General features: G+C 53.1%; 1 protein-coding gene across 10 annotated transcripts in view; it reads right to left on the bottom strand.

Moving 5' to 3' along the window:
* Window positions 1-2,813: 2,813 nt before the first annotated feature.
* TCF20 (transcription factor 20) overlaps window positions 2,814-14,265 on the bottom strand; it is a 190,311-nt gene continuing 178,859 nt past the window's right edge. For 8 of the 10 annotated variants that reach the window (XM_057741089.1, XM_057741085.1, XM_057741090.1 and 5 more), the window contains 3 exons: window positions 9,948-9,997; window positions 8,811-8,938; window positions 2,828-2,965 (listed from right to left, as the gene is read on the bottom strand). In XM_057741089.1, the coding sequence (XP_057597072.1) occupies window positions 8,855-8,938; window positions 9,948-9,997 (134 nt within the window). In that variant the 3' untranslated portion in view covers window positions 2,828-2,965; window positions 8,811-8,854. Of the gene's footprint in view, window positions 2,966-8,810; window positions 8,939-9,947; window positions 9,998-14,265 lie in introns of all 10 variants that reach the window. The other 2 variants (XM_057741080.1, XM_057741082.1) reach the window with 2 other exon arrangements.

Below are 14,265 nucleotides of genomic sequence, written 5' to 3'. Positions count from 1 at the left end.
CACCGTAATTCAAAAAAGACACATGCACCCCAATGTTCACTGCAGCACTCTTTACAATAGCCAGGACATGGAAGCAACCTAAATGTCCATCAACAGATGAATGGATAAAAAAGATGTGGTACATATGTACAATGCAATATTACTCAGCTGTAAAAAGCAGTGAAACTGGGACATTTGTAGAGACATGGATGGACCTAGAGACTGTCATACAGAGCGAAGTGAGTCAGAAAGAGAAAAATATTATATATTAACACATATATGTGGACTATAGAAAAATGGTACAGATCAACTGGTTTGCAAGGCAGAAATAGAGACACAGATGTAAAGAACAAATGGACGCCAAGTGGGGAAAGCGGGAAGGGTTGGGAGGGGGATGAACTGGGAGATTGGGATACCAAATTGTACACTCTAAATATATGCAGTTTATTGTAAAAAAAAAAATGCATTTCATAAATGTGTATAAAAGGATGTAAAATCAATGAAAGATGGAATAAACTTCTCAAAGCCTGAAAATTAAAAAAAAAAAAGGAAATGAGCTATCACGGCGTGAAAAGCTGTGGAGGAACCTTAAATGCCTCTTACCAAGTGGAAGAAACCAATCTGAAAAGGCTACATACCATGGAACTCCAACTATATGACATTCTGGAAGAGGCAAAAACTATGCAGACAGTGGTTGCCAGGGGTAAGGGGAGGGAGGGATGAAGAGGGGGAGCCCAGAAAATATTTAGGGCAGTGAAACTACTCTGTATGGTACTGTAATGGTGGATACATGTCATCATACGTTTGTCCAAACCCACAGAACATACAGCACCAAGAGTGACCCCTAACGTAAACTATGGGCTCTGGGTGACAATGATGTGTCGATGTACGTTCACCAGTCATGAACTTAATGAAAAAGCACCGCTCCGGTGGGGAACGTAGATTCTGGGGGAGGTTGTGCATGTGTGCGGGGGCAGAGGATACATGGGAAATCGCCCTAGCTTCTGCTCAGCACCGCTACGAACCTGAAACTACTCTAAACCTTCAGATCCATATCTTTCAAGTTCTGTGGCTTAGTCCTCAACACCTGAAATCTGTCAAGTTTCATTTGAACTGTGTGAATGCCAAGTCCAGACCAGAGGGGAAGCCGAGGAGCTCAAAAAGCCGTCATTTCCATGCAGGTTCCACGGCCCACACGGCACACCCAGCCACACCTCCATCCTGGCAGAGCAAAATGAGAAATGGACCACACTGCTTGATGTAGCTATTATAACAAAATTCATCTGCCATTTCTGCAGCCTCAAATTGATGAGCCCACAAGAACTCATTTATGCATGATCGCTTATTTCTACCTCACCACATTCCTTCCAGTATTTGCCCTCGAAAATAAAGTCCCTTAACATTGCATTATTTTTAATAATCTTTAAAATTAATACTGATTGGAAACACGTCCTCGTATCAACTTAAGTAATCTGGCCATCCCCACACGTGGCCCCTTCCACCCTCCAGGCTGAGCGCAGAGAGGAGTCCTTAGTTTGTTTCATTCCAGGTTCTGCTGCAAGGGCCGCTGGGCCTGCGGGAGGCCAGGTCGGCTGGACCGGTGAGATGGTGACCGCCTCTGCAGCAGAACCAGAGCCACCCTGGGGACTGGGATGGGAGGAGGAAGAGACGCATTTGCTTGAAACAAAAAATGAAACAAGGTTAAAATGAAGTTTATTATTTTTTTGATTTTTTTCTTTTGTTTTTTAAATAAAACTGTTTGTGAAACAGCTATTTTATCCCCAAGGCAGAGTGACCCCTGAAAGATGCACTAACCCCTTCTTAAGGCCTTAACAAGATTTTTTTTTGTACTTTTTTCTTCTTTTTTTAAAACTCAGATATTTAAAAATTATACAATTTACAAAACAAAACAAAACAATACAACATAATCATGTAGCATGAGGCTGCTCAACCAACAGGCCCCCTTTTCCTTTATAAAAATGAAAGCAAAAGAAAAAAGGGAGGAGTGGGGGTTCCTGGTCAGCTTACCCCACACGATCACACCTGACAGACACTGTCCCTCCCTGTGTCCACTCATACAGCTTAGGTTTCCATTCCGTCCGTCCTGGGGGTCAGGGCACTGGTGCCTGGAACGTGCCCAGAGGCGACCATCCCTTGACCCTGCGGCTGAGCCACTTAGTGGGACCCTCGGGGCTCTCACTGGCCACAGTGACCCAGGACACAGCTGTGACCTTGGGGCATCTGCCGGTTTCACCCCCCAAATAGATAAAAATTTAAAAAATAATAAATAAATAGTGTTTCTGGAAATGAAAAAATTTATTTTTGTGTTTAAACATCATTCTCCCACTCTTGAAAACATGGACCATCCCCACTACCCCCCCACCCCCCCCACCCCACCCCCCGCTCGACCTTCCCACTTTGAGACAAGTTACTGACAAAAGAATGGTTTGGTGTGGTTTGTTTGCTCTTCCGACCCTGGGTCTAGTCTCTGGATTGTGTAAGCTGGGCTAAGGATCTAAGCCACCCCTGTCCTTGTGAGATGAGAGTTTGTTCAGTTCAATTTCACATTTAAATTTCACTGTTACTGGAACAAATTTGGAGTTCTTTAACTAGATAATTTTAAAATAGAATCAAAAGGGATAGCGCACCTTTCATTTAAACAAAGTCTTTCCAGACTAAAAATAGATTTATATATATATATTTTTATCCCTCCCTTTTAATTCCCCCCACCCTTTCCCATCATCCCCCCTTCCCCCCTCCCCCCACATTGTCACTATGGAGATTGTGTCCATGGAAACAGCCATTCCAACTTCTTGGGTCTTTCTTTCCTGTGGTGTCACCGGTGTGAGAGTGATGTGAGAACTTAGGAAGGAAGTGCTGGCACGGGCAGGCACGCGGGGCAGGGCAGGGTGGGGTGTGGCTGCACAGCAGGACCATTTCCATTCCATCACGAGTGTCCACCACCTCCTCATCTCCACAGTCTCACCTGCAAGACAGACAGACACTGGGTGCAGGGAACCAACATGTGGTGCTGTAGCCACAGCCCCTGCTCTGGGGTGGGGGGACCCTGCAGGGTCCGGCAGCTGCAGACCCCCTGTGAATGTGCTGCACACACGGTACACACCCAGGACCGGTGGCGGAGCCAGCTGTGGGGCTCCAGGCCTGGAGCAGGGCAAAGGCAGCAATGACCCGGCCAGCTGTGCCGAGAACGGACTCTGAGTGCTCCCTCCCCAGTGTGTGGAAGGAACCGAGGCCAGGACAGAATTCCCTGACCCCCAGGTGGGACTGCCCTGGAGTGGGGCCGCTCTCAGGGCCACCCCTGCTCAGGACCCCACCACCATCTGGGCCTGCAGCTGGGCTCGGCACTTGGTGGCAGCGACTGGTCCTCACAGAGGTGGCTGAGCACCCAGCCAGTCTGCAGAAGAACCGGCTCAGGGCCAGGTCACGGCTGCCTCCAGGCAGGCAGCTCTTACACCTCACTGCCAACATGCCTCCCAGGAGCTCTGGCGGGAAGGCAGGTCTCAGCTCACCCTCTGGGGCTCCCCAAGCCCTGCCGCTGGCATCTCTCCTTCCAGCTCAGGCTCTAGGCTCAGGAAGACTGTTCTGGTGACCGCATGGGGTACGTGGGTGGGCTTGCACGAAGGGCCTCCTCAGACTGCTTCGTGGGTCATTACATGTGCAGAGATCTCAGAGAGACACAGCAGTTTCCAAGGAATTCAGTCCAGAAAAATGAAGCCAGAAGCCAAGAGTGGTGGCACCCTCACCCTTCTGCCAATCACAGCACTCCTGGAAAGTGTGTGTGTGAGAGAGAGAGCGCGCAAGCACGCAAGCACATGCGCAAGGTGGGTGGGCTGACCTTGCTTCTTCCTCAAACCCTCTTTGGTGCCCTCCTCCAACCAACAAACCTGAGGAAAACCCAGATATCACTATCCCCTTCTCTGTTTCTGTAAAACTTACTAACACGTAAAACTGTTGAGACTGGTCTGTGTGCAGGAGCCAGATGCAGACTCCTAACTGCTGGGCAGAAAACATGAATAAACAGGAAGAGTCTCCCAGAGACAGCAGGACAATGTCGCCACCCGCAGGCAAACGGGAACCCCGGGACTCCAGCTGCCAGGCCCTGGAGACGTGGGCCAGGGGCTGAGGACAACCGGGGCCAAGTGTGGCTTCCCCAGTACTGATGGTGGCTCTGGCTCCAGGAGGTCACCCCACCTGCATGGTCCATACTTCCCCCTCACCCCAGCACAGACACTCTCCACTCCTCACTCTGGTTTCTGGAGACCAAGGCTGCCAGGTAAGGGGCAAGAAGCAGCCTTCTCTGGTGTCGCCCCGGAACCAAAGGCCCTCTGTAAATCTGAAGACATGGGCGGGGCTAACAGGGTGCCTCAAAGGATGACCAAAGGGCAGTACCAGGTGCCACCATATCCTGCAAAGCTCGTCCTGCAAACCTCTGGGTGGAGGGAGGGACGGGGCAGGGTCTGCCTCTCCCCAGTGCTTGGCACAGTCTTGGGCCTGCACCCCTGTCCTGCTCATCACTCAGCACAGCAGGGCCCGGCCCAGCGCCCATCCTCAGAACGCGGGCTGTCTGGATGCCAGGGTCTGCCTGGCCGGTGCGCTCTGTGGGCTGCTGATGCTGGGCACCTCCCCTGGTGCCACAGGGGTACATGGTGGTCCGGGCAGCCTCGGCCCTTCCGCACCTCCCGCCTGAGGCTTTGCCTTCCCAGCAGGGACCTTTTCCAGGGTCTGATACTAGACTGGCCCAAACACATGATACCCTGAATGTAATGGGATCCTAACTTCTCAGTTACTCCTAAAAACTGCTCCTTTAGAAGGGAGAACGGGAAGACATTCTTTAAGCACATCGCAGGGGCCAGACACTATGCTAGGAGCTTTACAGACGTTACTTCATAGTAACCCTGAGAGGCCTGACCCCTTACTTGGAGATGAGGCATCTGAGGGAGGTGACACATGTGGCCCAAAGCCACGTGGCTGGTTAGTAGTGGGACTGGGGCTCACATCCAGCAAAGCTCTTCTGATTGGACCTCAGGGACTCTGCCTTTGAACATCCATTGCTATGAGTCCCGTCCAAACGCATGGGATGTGGCCGAGAAGCCAGCGCCCCAGGCAGAGAGCCACGGAGCAGGCGCAGAGCTACTACAGCCAGTGAGTGAGCGGGCGGCCTCTTGTCTGAGGACTCTCTCTTCTCTGTAAAAAGGCATCTGCATGTCTGGCTGCCAGTGAACGGGACTTCATCCTGGGCCAAAGCCTGCCAACACCCGTGCCCTCCTTCCTGCTGCCCGTTAGCTTCACTTCTGTGGCCTGAACCTGGGCCAGGTCAGTCTGTCCTGCAATCCTGCCACGTCTGATGCCAAGCTGCCCTCTCCGCCTGAGGCTGGGCTGCGCCACCTCAGCACTCCTGACCCGCCAGGGCTCTCCTCACCTCAGAAGAGGCCCGCGGCTGCTGCTGCCACGGGTGTGGAGGGGCACCATGAGGTCAGCGCTCTCCTCCCTGGGCCGCGGGTGCTCCTTTAACACGACTGCCTGCCCTGTGAGGACAGGGGCTGCTGTGTGCCCCTCCCTGCGCCTCCTCCAGGCCAGCGCACGATGGGGCAAAGGCAGTGGTCCCTGTGCTCTCAGGACGGACAGCCTAGTGGAGTTGCAGACGGCACATGAGCACACAAATGACCGGAAAATGCGGTGACGCCAGAAAGGCTGCAGAGTGGCGACAAGGGGACTTGGAAGGCTGCTGTGAGGAAGTGACACTGAAGCTGAGACCCTGAGAAGAGACGGAGGCACAGTGCTCTGGTCCAGGGAGGGAGGACACTCTGAGGAGCTGAAGGAGCCTCGCTGGAGCCTCCACGGGCCCTTGGAGGCATGCTGAGGAGTCTGGACTTAATTCTACACGTGACAGGAGCCTCTGAAGTCGAGGAGAGACAGGAGTCTGAGTGGAGCTGCAGTGCGTGGGAGGCAGTGAGGGGCCGCCTGGGCTGGGGTGGGAGGAAAGGGGGATCCTGGGACATGACACTGTTGACACGTGGGCTGGCTGTCAGGGAGGCCCAGCTCCAGGGCAGGGAGGCTGCTGTGCGCAGGTGGCACCACCTGGCACCCAGGACAAGGCAGCAGATGGATGGAGGTTCCTGCTTCCTGTCCACTGGATCAGGGGGCCTCGGGGGGAGTATGGTCTCCTTGTTCACTACAGATGAGAATGGAAGATGGGTGGAGGGGTTCCACTGTCAGAGCCCTGCCCACTAGCTGCCCTGAGGCAGGGAGGTGTCAGCATGGGGAGAGGGGGGCACAGGCTGGCCACACGCCTCCCTCATCCGCAGACCTGGGAGAGGGCGGCCCACTGACAGCTGCCTAGGAACCTTTCCTCTCTGGCACTGCTGGCCTGGTGAGGACAGGCACCAGGTACCTCACATGGTGGCAGGAGATTAGAAGTCACATCTCCATGCCCCTAGCCCTGGGGTTTTCCACCAGACAGGGTAGCTGCAGAGTCCAGTTTGTGGCCATGACCCTTCCAGTTCCTCCTGGACATGGCTGAGAGGGCACCATGCCCAGTACTTGCAGACACCACACCTCAGGCCAGACTACACTGGGCACGTGGACACATTTCTTAACTGAATCCTCACAAGGCTGGCCATTGTTACTCTTTTTACAGAAGGCGAAGCTGAAGCACAGAGACATTAAGTGGCCTGACCCTGGTCACACAGCACTTTCCACACTACTCCTAGTGAGAAAGTGAGGTGCCATGAGCCGGGACTCATGCACCGTCACTGTTCCTTCCCTGCCTTGTCTGGAGATCCAGTGATGGTGTCTCTGTCCCCAGCATGGACCCCAACATGAATGCTCCTTGAGGTGGGGGGCTGCGTGTCTGTCCCCAATCACTGGGGCTTCCGCACAATCTGCAGAGGTCTAACGGCGACAGCTCGCAACATGACTGCTGAACTGAGAACCCAGGGCGAGGGGTCCAGCCTTGCGGGGAAACACACGATGGCAAGCACGTCAGGTGGATGAGACTGGATGCATCTGACTTCAACAGACTTGAAACGACCCCAAACTGAGGGACAGGTCACTTAATCAATCACTCAGCGTCTCATTTCTTTTGTATACACAGGAACAGTAACACCAACCTTCTGAGGAATGAACAATGAAGCTTATTGTCCCATGAGAGCCAAGGGCTCTGTCAGCTGGCAGAGCCCAAGAATGGGCAGAGAGGAGGGCGGTGAGGAACAGAATTAACATTTCCAAGAGGAGATCTGCCCACCAGGCCCAGGGCCCAGACTTCCTCTTTTTCTCAAACACAGGCTGGGATTCCAGGGCAGGAACAAGAGACACCAAGTAACCAACAGGTCTCTCCCTAACTGGCTCTTCCTGGACGCTTCCAGGAACGTTCCGCTTGGCCTCCTACAGCACAACTTGGCCCTAACCACCTGGGCCAGGGAGGTGGCAGAGCCGCCTGGAAACAGGAGGAGCGCCAACAGGAACATGCTTGAAAACCACCCAGACTGCTGCTTGCCCTGAGGGTCAGCGGGCCCCGCGGGTCCTGGGAGTGCACAGGGCTCCATGTGGTGACCACCCTCCCGCCCTGCTCTGCCCCCTCCACTCCCAGCCCCACTCCCTGGACGAGCAAGAGAGAAAAGCGTGAGTGCAAAGTCCTCACTCAACAGCCTGGCAAGGAAGCACTGTAACCCCCGCTGGCCCCGCAGACGCATTTACTCAGCGGAGGGGCCTTCGCTGGAGGTCGATAGCGGGACCCACCTCAGAATCAAATGACAAATGACTTCCCAAATGAAAACTGTCACATTCTTAGAGGAATTCTATTTCTTCCTCAAAGGATTGTTAGGTATTCCAGAGAAAGGCAAACCCCTGCCCCCGCCCCGGCCCCGCCTCCCCGGAACAGAGGGCAGAGAACATTCCACAGAGACTCAGGCACATGGTGCTGCCCCTGAACGACAGGAGGAGCACGCCTGTCTACGCCTGGAGTAAACACAGATGCCCTCACCTGAAGAGAAATAATCCCCTAATGAGCAGTTTTGAGACAACCGGCCCCCACCCCGTCCTGTACAAGCAAGTGCCCCAAGTTACATTTTGGTTTTTCTTCCCATGATCTGTTTTGCTTTTCCCTCAGTGGCTCAGTGAGGACGGGGCAGGTGAGGAAGGCAGTGCAGGCCTGCTGCTGCTAGAGACCCTCGTCCCATCATCCTGCCAGCCTGGACCACAAGCCCACAGACATGCTCACAAAAAGCACAACTCAATTTCCAGAGGTTTTTAAAAGTAAAATTACATGGGGTGCTAACGTCTACTAAATCTTTGAGGGGATTTTCTTTCCCTTCGTATTTCTATGAAAAGGAATCCATAGCACGGGGCGGGAAGATTTCAAATAACAAAACTTGGGGAATTTTTTTTCAAAGGAGAACTGCCATAAGCTTTAGAGATATTAAGTAAACTAAGAAGAGACCTCTGGCAAGAAGCCTTTTTCTGAGACTGGGAAAGAACGAGGGCTGCCAGCAGAAGCGCCCCCCCCCCCCCCCGCCCCAGAGGGGCCGCCCTGGGACCCAGCTGCACCCTGCGCCCAGGAACTCCACACACAAGGCCTGCCTTTGGGAACAGTCACCCTGAACTCCAGTGGATGATGGGGCCACTTTAAAGCCCCACGCCACCTCTCCACACATATTCTGGGGAGCTAAGCAACAAATGGAAAAACACTATCTGCCTCGTGCTGGCAGTCCATGCGATAAAATGCCGGTGGTAACAGCCTGGCCTGGGGCGAGCAGGAGGCAGAGGCCACGACACCCCCGCGGAGTCCGGCAGGGCGGGCGGCCCCGACTCACCTGTGCTTGCTGTACTTTCCATTCCCACGAGCACACTGCCCCCCTCACCCCCGCTCCGACTGCTCTGTGCTGAGGCTGCCTTTCGCTGTCTTGTTCTGCAAGGGGGGGAGAGGGCACGGGAGGGGAGGCTGACGCCGGCAAAGCCAAGGAGACAGGACAGGAGGGACAGAGGACGAGCACGGGGGTCGGGTCAGGCGGAGGTGAGAAGAACGCACATGGAAAAGGAAAGAAAAAGCAGAGAGTCAGTCCTGAATGACAAACAGGAGATACTCAGACAGGGTTTTCTGAGGCAAAATGTGACCATTAAAAAGGGGAAAGTTTTTAAAAATAAAAACATGCAAAGTACGTTAAAAATAAAGAGAAAATTGTAAGATCCTATGATCCATCTCAAGAAATAATCTTTAAAGAAAAGCATAGGTAAGCATCTTTCAGAAGCATTTTGAGGGCAGACCTGTCAGGATGACCTCTTTCCAGTACTTTCTGGCCCCACTTAGAGACTGAAAACTGTGAGCACCAGTGGCCACCAGGGGTCAGTGTGACCTCAGCCGGAGGAGAGCCGCTGCTGCAGGGGGTGCCAGGTGGCGGGTCTCCACCATCCCAGTCCTTTCCTGGGGTCCCTTTCTCCACACCCTCCCCTCTCCACACACGTGTGTGGTGTCTTGGAAACAGCCCATCTTCCTTTCCTAAATTTAAGAGGCGACCAAGAGACCACCTTTTGAATCAACTGCAGGCACCACCAGCTGCTTCTGCTGAAGTAAACCTGGATGAGACTGAGTTTCCCCAAAAGCCTAGAGTCAACTCTCTTTAGTCTGGGAAGATGCTTTTGCTTATGTATCTAGGCTTACAAGCAACCTCACCTCACGCCAACCTGTGTTCTGGGGTTCCACTCAACTAAGGGGGAAACCAGGAGCTTTATGCGTTTCTCTTCCAATTTTTCTTAAACACCTTCCTCTCCAGCTCCCCCACACAAGGGTGCCGACCCCTCACCACAGGGCTGCCTCCCAAGTGCCTCTCTGCCCTCCAGAGCCCTCCTGGGCCCTGGCGGGGCCCCGGACTCTCAACATCTGGTCTCCAGGTCTTTCAGGGGGAGTCCCGCCCCCACTCCCGAGTCCTGGGGGAGCACAGGCTCTGACTCACCTTGTGCTTGGGGCACCTCACCGAGAAGTTCTCCTCGTGGAGCAAACAATCTGCAAGACAGAAGAGGACAGTCAGGAGGAGCCTGGCGTGCAGCACAGCCTGAGGGGCATGGGGCCATGTTGGCCAGGATGGACGGGGGTCACACATGGAGATAAGAGGTCCTGCACTATGATTTCTAATAAGAACACATGAAAGACACCCCCAAATAAGCTATGGCACCTCAGCATGGTGGGATACCAGTCCAACGTTAAACAACGTCTCAGTCAACGGTATGGGGAAACGCAATGCAAACTGCTCGAAAAGCCAGGATACATAAATGTGTAAGTACAACCTCAATTTTATCAAAATGTTTTATGTGCATAAAAAAGAACAAAGGAAAACTACCAAAATATGACAGTCGTTCTCTTTGGTTAGTAAGATTATAGGTGATTTTAATTTTATTTTTTCTGTATTTCCATGATCATATCCTATTATTCTAATAATCAGAAACAATCGCCAATAAATGTTATTTTCAAAATTCCTTACCCTAGGCTGAGCCCATTCCACAGGCCCCCGCCAAAGCTTCCTTGTGTGCCCTTACCCCACAACCCATGGAAACACTGCAGAAGCGCCACAGTCCACGCTAAAGGCTTCAGAGGAATGCGAAACCCCACGAGGGGCTATTCATCCTCAGAGGAAAATCACTCATTCCAACTTTAACATGGTGACACATCCTGCATGATGGCAAGGACACGCATCTGCCTCCAGGTGAGTTGCGCTCTGCGGCACAGGCGTCGCGCGTGGAGCAGGGCGAGGAAATCTAATTAACGAGTTCACTCTGCACACCACAGCTCCCGAAGACCGACAGCCAGGTCACTGGTGCAAGATGCAGCGGCAGAATGTTAATAAGTATTGATCACACATTCTCAGAGAGCTCCCAGGCACCATGGCAGGAGGCGGCCATAGTACTTAGTCCTGTTAAATGTACAATTTAACTCAGGTGTACAGTGAGGTCCAGATTAGCGGCCTGTGTACCCACAGATTTCAAGTGAAACAGTCATAAGCAAGGGACACACAAATGGAAACTTCTGAGGTCCTCCACGTCTTAAATAAAGACCCTTTCATAATTTGGCTAAGCTACCTCCCCTCTGGAGTCCTAGAATCTCTAGGATTGGGGGGTTTAGTCTTCACAGTTCCCAGGGCAAGCCTCAGGGCATAGGAAACAGCAAGTCCCGCTAACCTTTGCCCGCCCCCCACCCCACACCCCCCCAAGCAAAAAGCATGGCAGTAAATGAAATGTGTTAATTTAAAACCCACAAGTATATGGTGTGACCACGGCTCCTGCTGCCCTGACCTGCCAGAGAGCTCACGACCAGCAGGAGATGGACAACTGGAGCCTGAGGGAAGCACCTTCTCCTTACCTGGGCTGTGGCTGCAGCACGTGCTGGCAGAGTCTCTAGTTTGGGCCAAGGAGCAATGGCACAGGCCACGTGGGGCAAGGCCACCCTTAACCACAGGGGTTTACAGAAACGAGGAGGGGGGCCACGTTAGCTGGAAAAGATGCCATCAGAAATGTAGAGGTGGCCCAGGTCCCCTCACAGCCACTGAACAGTGACCAGCTGTGATGGATCATTAGTAAAACATGCTTAAAGTTAGGAATCATGTTCACTCAAAGTTAAAAAGAAGAAATAAAACAATATAAGTACACACTAATGGCAACTTGGAACTAATGCCAGGTACTTCTGGAAATGGAAGTCTCCTAAACAAATCTACGAGACAGGGTCCACCTTTTGGCTAGGTCTCCCGTGCAGGCAAAGGCTCTCCTTGTACTCATAACGTCCACAGGCCATCAGGAACTGCACCTCCTGATCCTGGCGGGGTGAGAACCACAGCTGGAGAGCTTAGACACCTGCAGGGGCCAGGGAGCCTCTTCTTGGCTGCTTCCAGCCAGCCTCTGCTGGGGAAGAGCGAAGAGGGGTAGGAAGAGCAGTAAAACCTCTTCTGAGGGCTCTAAACAGGCACCTGGCCCCACGCTGCCAGCCAGCCAGCCAGCCAGCCAGCCTCTCATTTGTTTCCTTTATGCCCGTGGCAACATCCTACACTGTGCAGAGGGCCTGGTCAGCACTTCCCCACAGTGAAGTCACAGTAAACGGCTGGATCATCACACAGGCCAGAAGAGATGCACCAGGTTGTCTAGTCAGCAGGCTGGCTTCCAGACACAAACATCAACACCCCAGAGCACTGCTCTACTCTGAGTCCTCTCTTTAGGCTTAAAGGCAGAGGACTCTGCTGAGCTTCTCGTAGTAAGCTATGTGGAGCTTCAGATACCCACATGCACCCATACACAGCCCAGGCTGAGGACAGTGAGCCCAAGAAGGGAGAAGACGAAAGGATGCCTAGCATCCTTGGATTTGTCAGGCCCCAACAGTCTCCAGCCCAGCTACAATCTCCTCAGAGCTACACTTAGTACGCACATTGGCAAAATCCAGGCTGGGACTTGGGGATCCGCCAGCCTCACCCTGTCTCGCTGAGGGACAGTCTCAGGAGAGGCAGGCCCAGCTCCTGGGGCCAAAGGAGGGGAGTTAAGAGGCCAGGAGCAACGCCCTGAACTGGCTTCTGTGATGCAGCCAGCTCCTCTCCAGGGAGGGGCCAGACCACCCGCTGTTTCATATGAGGACCCATCGGGGCTCTGAACCTACTGCCGTAAGATCAAAGTCAGCAGCAGAGAGGGCAGCTTTAAAATGCTGCTGGAAGGGTGGCTGCAGAAGTGCAACTCCCAGCTGTTTCCTCACAGGGGTAAAAGAAAAAGCCCCTCTAGGCAAGATTCTTCATGCGCAGTGGGGTTATTAATGAGCCACCACAGCTCTTTTTTCCCTGAGTCTTAATTGTTGTGGCTCATTGCATTAAATACTTTAAATCTTAAATGCAACAACAACAACAACAACAGTGCTCCTGTTCTTATCACTGCACCCCGACGCAACCCCCACAGTTCAACAGAGCAAGCGGTGCCGTCACACACGCGCCATCACTGTTAGGAAGGGGAAGTGCTGAAGGAGCCACAGACCCTCATGTTTCCGTGGCGATGTCCCCAGTGATAAAGTTTTCCCCTTTGATAACAACAGCTCTCTAAGGTGTGGGCAGCAAGGCAGAGATGAAAACGCCAAACTGTTCCTTACACCACACAAAGATAGGGGACTCAAACTCAGGGACTTGTTTTTATTATAACCAGAAAGAAAGTCAATCAATGAATGCCTTTCCTGAATACAAAGATCCATCACGTGTGGAAGAGAATTCCTGAGACGACTGTGTGGGGTAAATACAAGCCTCAGTCTGTACACGGCAGGGCAGGCTCTGCGTCACTGTGACTCAGGTCATCCAAGAGACCGACAAATGCCCAAGACACGGACACCTTGGGAAGCTGCTTCCTTGGTCCCAGCTCCAAGTGGAGGAGCAGAGTTTGCAGCAGCTGGGACAGCAAAGCCAGAGGGCCAGGCCCCAACCCAGACAGCCCCCCTCTCTCTGGATACTCAGCCACGAACTTTTGCCAAACAGAGATGTTATCAACTTACCTGGGCGGGCCGCACAAGGCAGGCTCAAACAGAGTGATGAGGAAGTCCTTCACTTCCTAACCCTCAGCTGGTAAAGTAGGACCTGCTTCCCTGCTGGTGGTATGTGGCAGGGGCCAGGCAAGCCTCACTGGAGGGAGGAGAGCCCAGTGCCTTTCCCAAAGAACCCCCACCGCCTGTGCTGCCAGCCACCAGCTGCACGTGGCCACAGGAATTTAAATAAACAGCTCAGTCCCTCCTTCCCACTAGCCGCCTTCCAAGCGCTCAATGGTCACACATGACTGGTGGCTACTGTATTTGAGAGTAGAGATCTAGAATATTCCATCACCACAGAAAGTTCTACTGCACAACATCACTCGATGCCTGGAGAAACTGTACCTGGAGGCAGGTGCCCCATGTGTGCACAGGGAACACACTCGCAGGGGGATGAGGCTACCTGCCTGCTGCTCACCTCATGCTTCTGGGCAGAGCCTCCATGCAGAAGACCACCTTTCACCGGCCACTGACGGGGAAAGCCAATTCTTGCTGCATTCCCCACATAAAACTTACAAACAACTGCCAAAAACTCAAAACTTAAAAATCTTCATTTAAAAACCACGAAGCTGGGACTTCCTAGGTGGCGCAGTGGTTAAGAACCTGCCTGCCAACGCAGGGGACACGGGTTCGATCCCTGCCCCAGGAAGATACCATATGCCTCGGAGCAACTAAGCCCATGCGCCACAACTATGGAGCCTGCGCTCTACAGCCTGTGAGCCACAACTATTGAGCCCATG

The sequence above is a fragment of the Hippopotamus amphibius genome, chromosome 7, assembly GCF_030028045.1.
Source record: "Hippopotamus amphibius kiboko isolate mHipAmp2 chromosome 7, mHipAmp2.hap2, whole genome shotgun sequence".
Classification (NCBI taxonomy): Eukaryota; Metazoa; Chordata; class Mammalia; order Artiodactyla; family Hippopotamidae; genus Hippopotamus; species Hippopotamus amphibius.
This window is presented reverse-complemented; position numbering and strand designations above follow the sequence as displayed.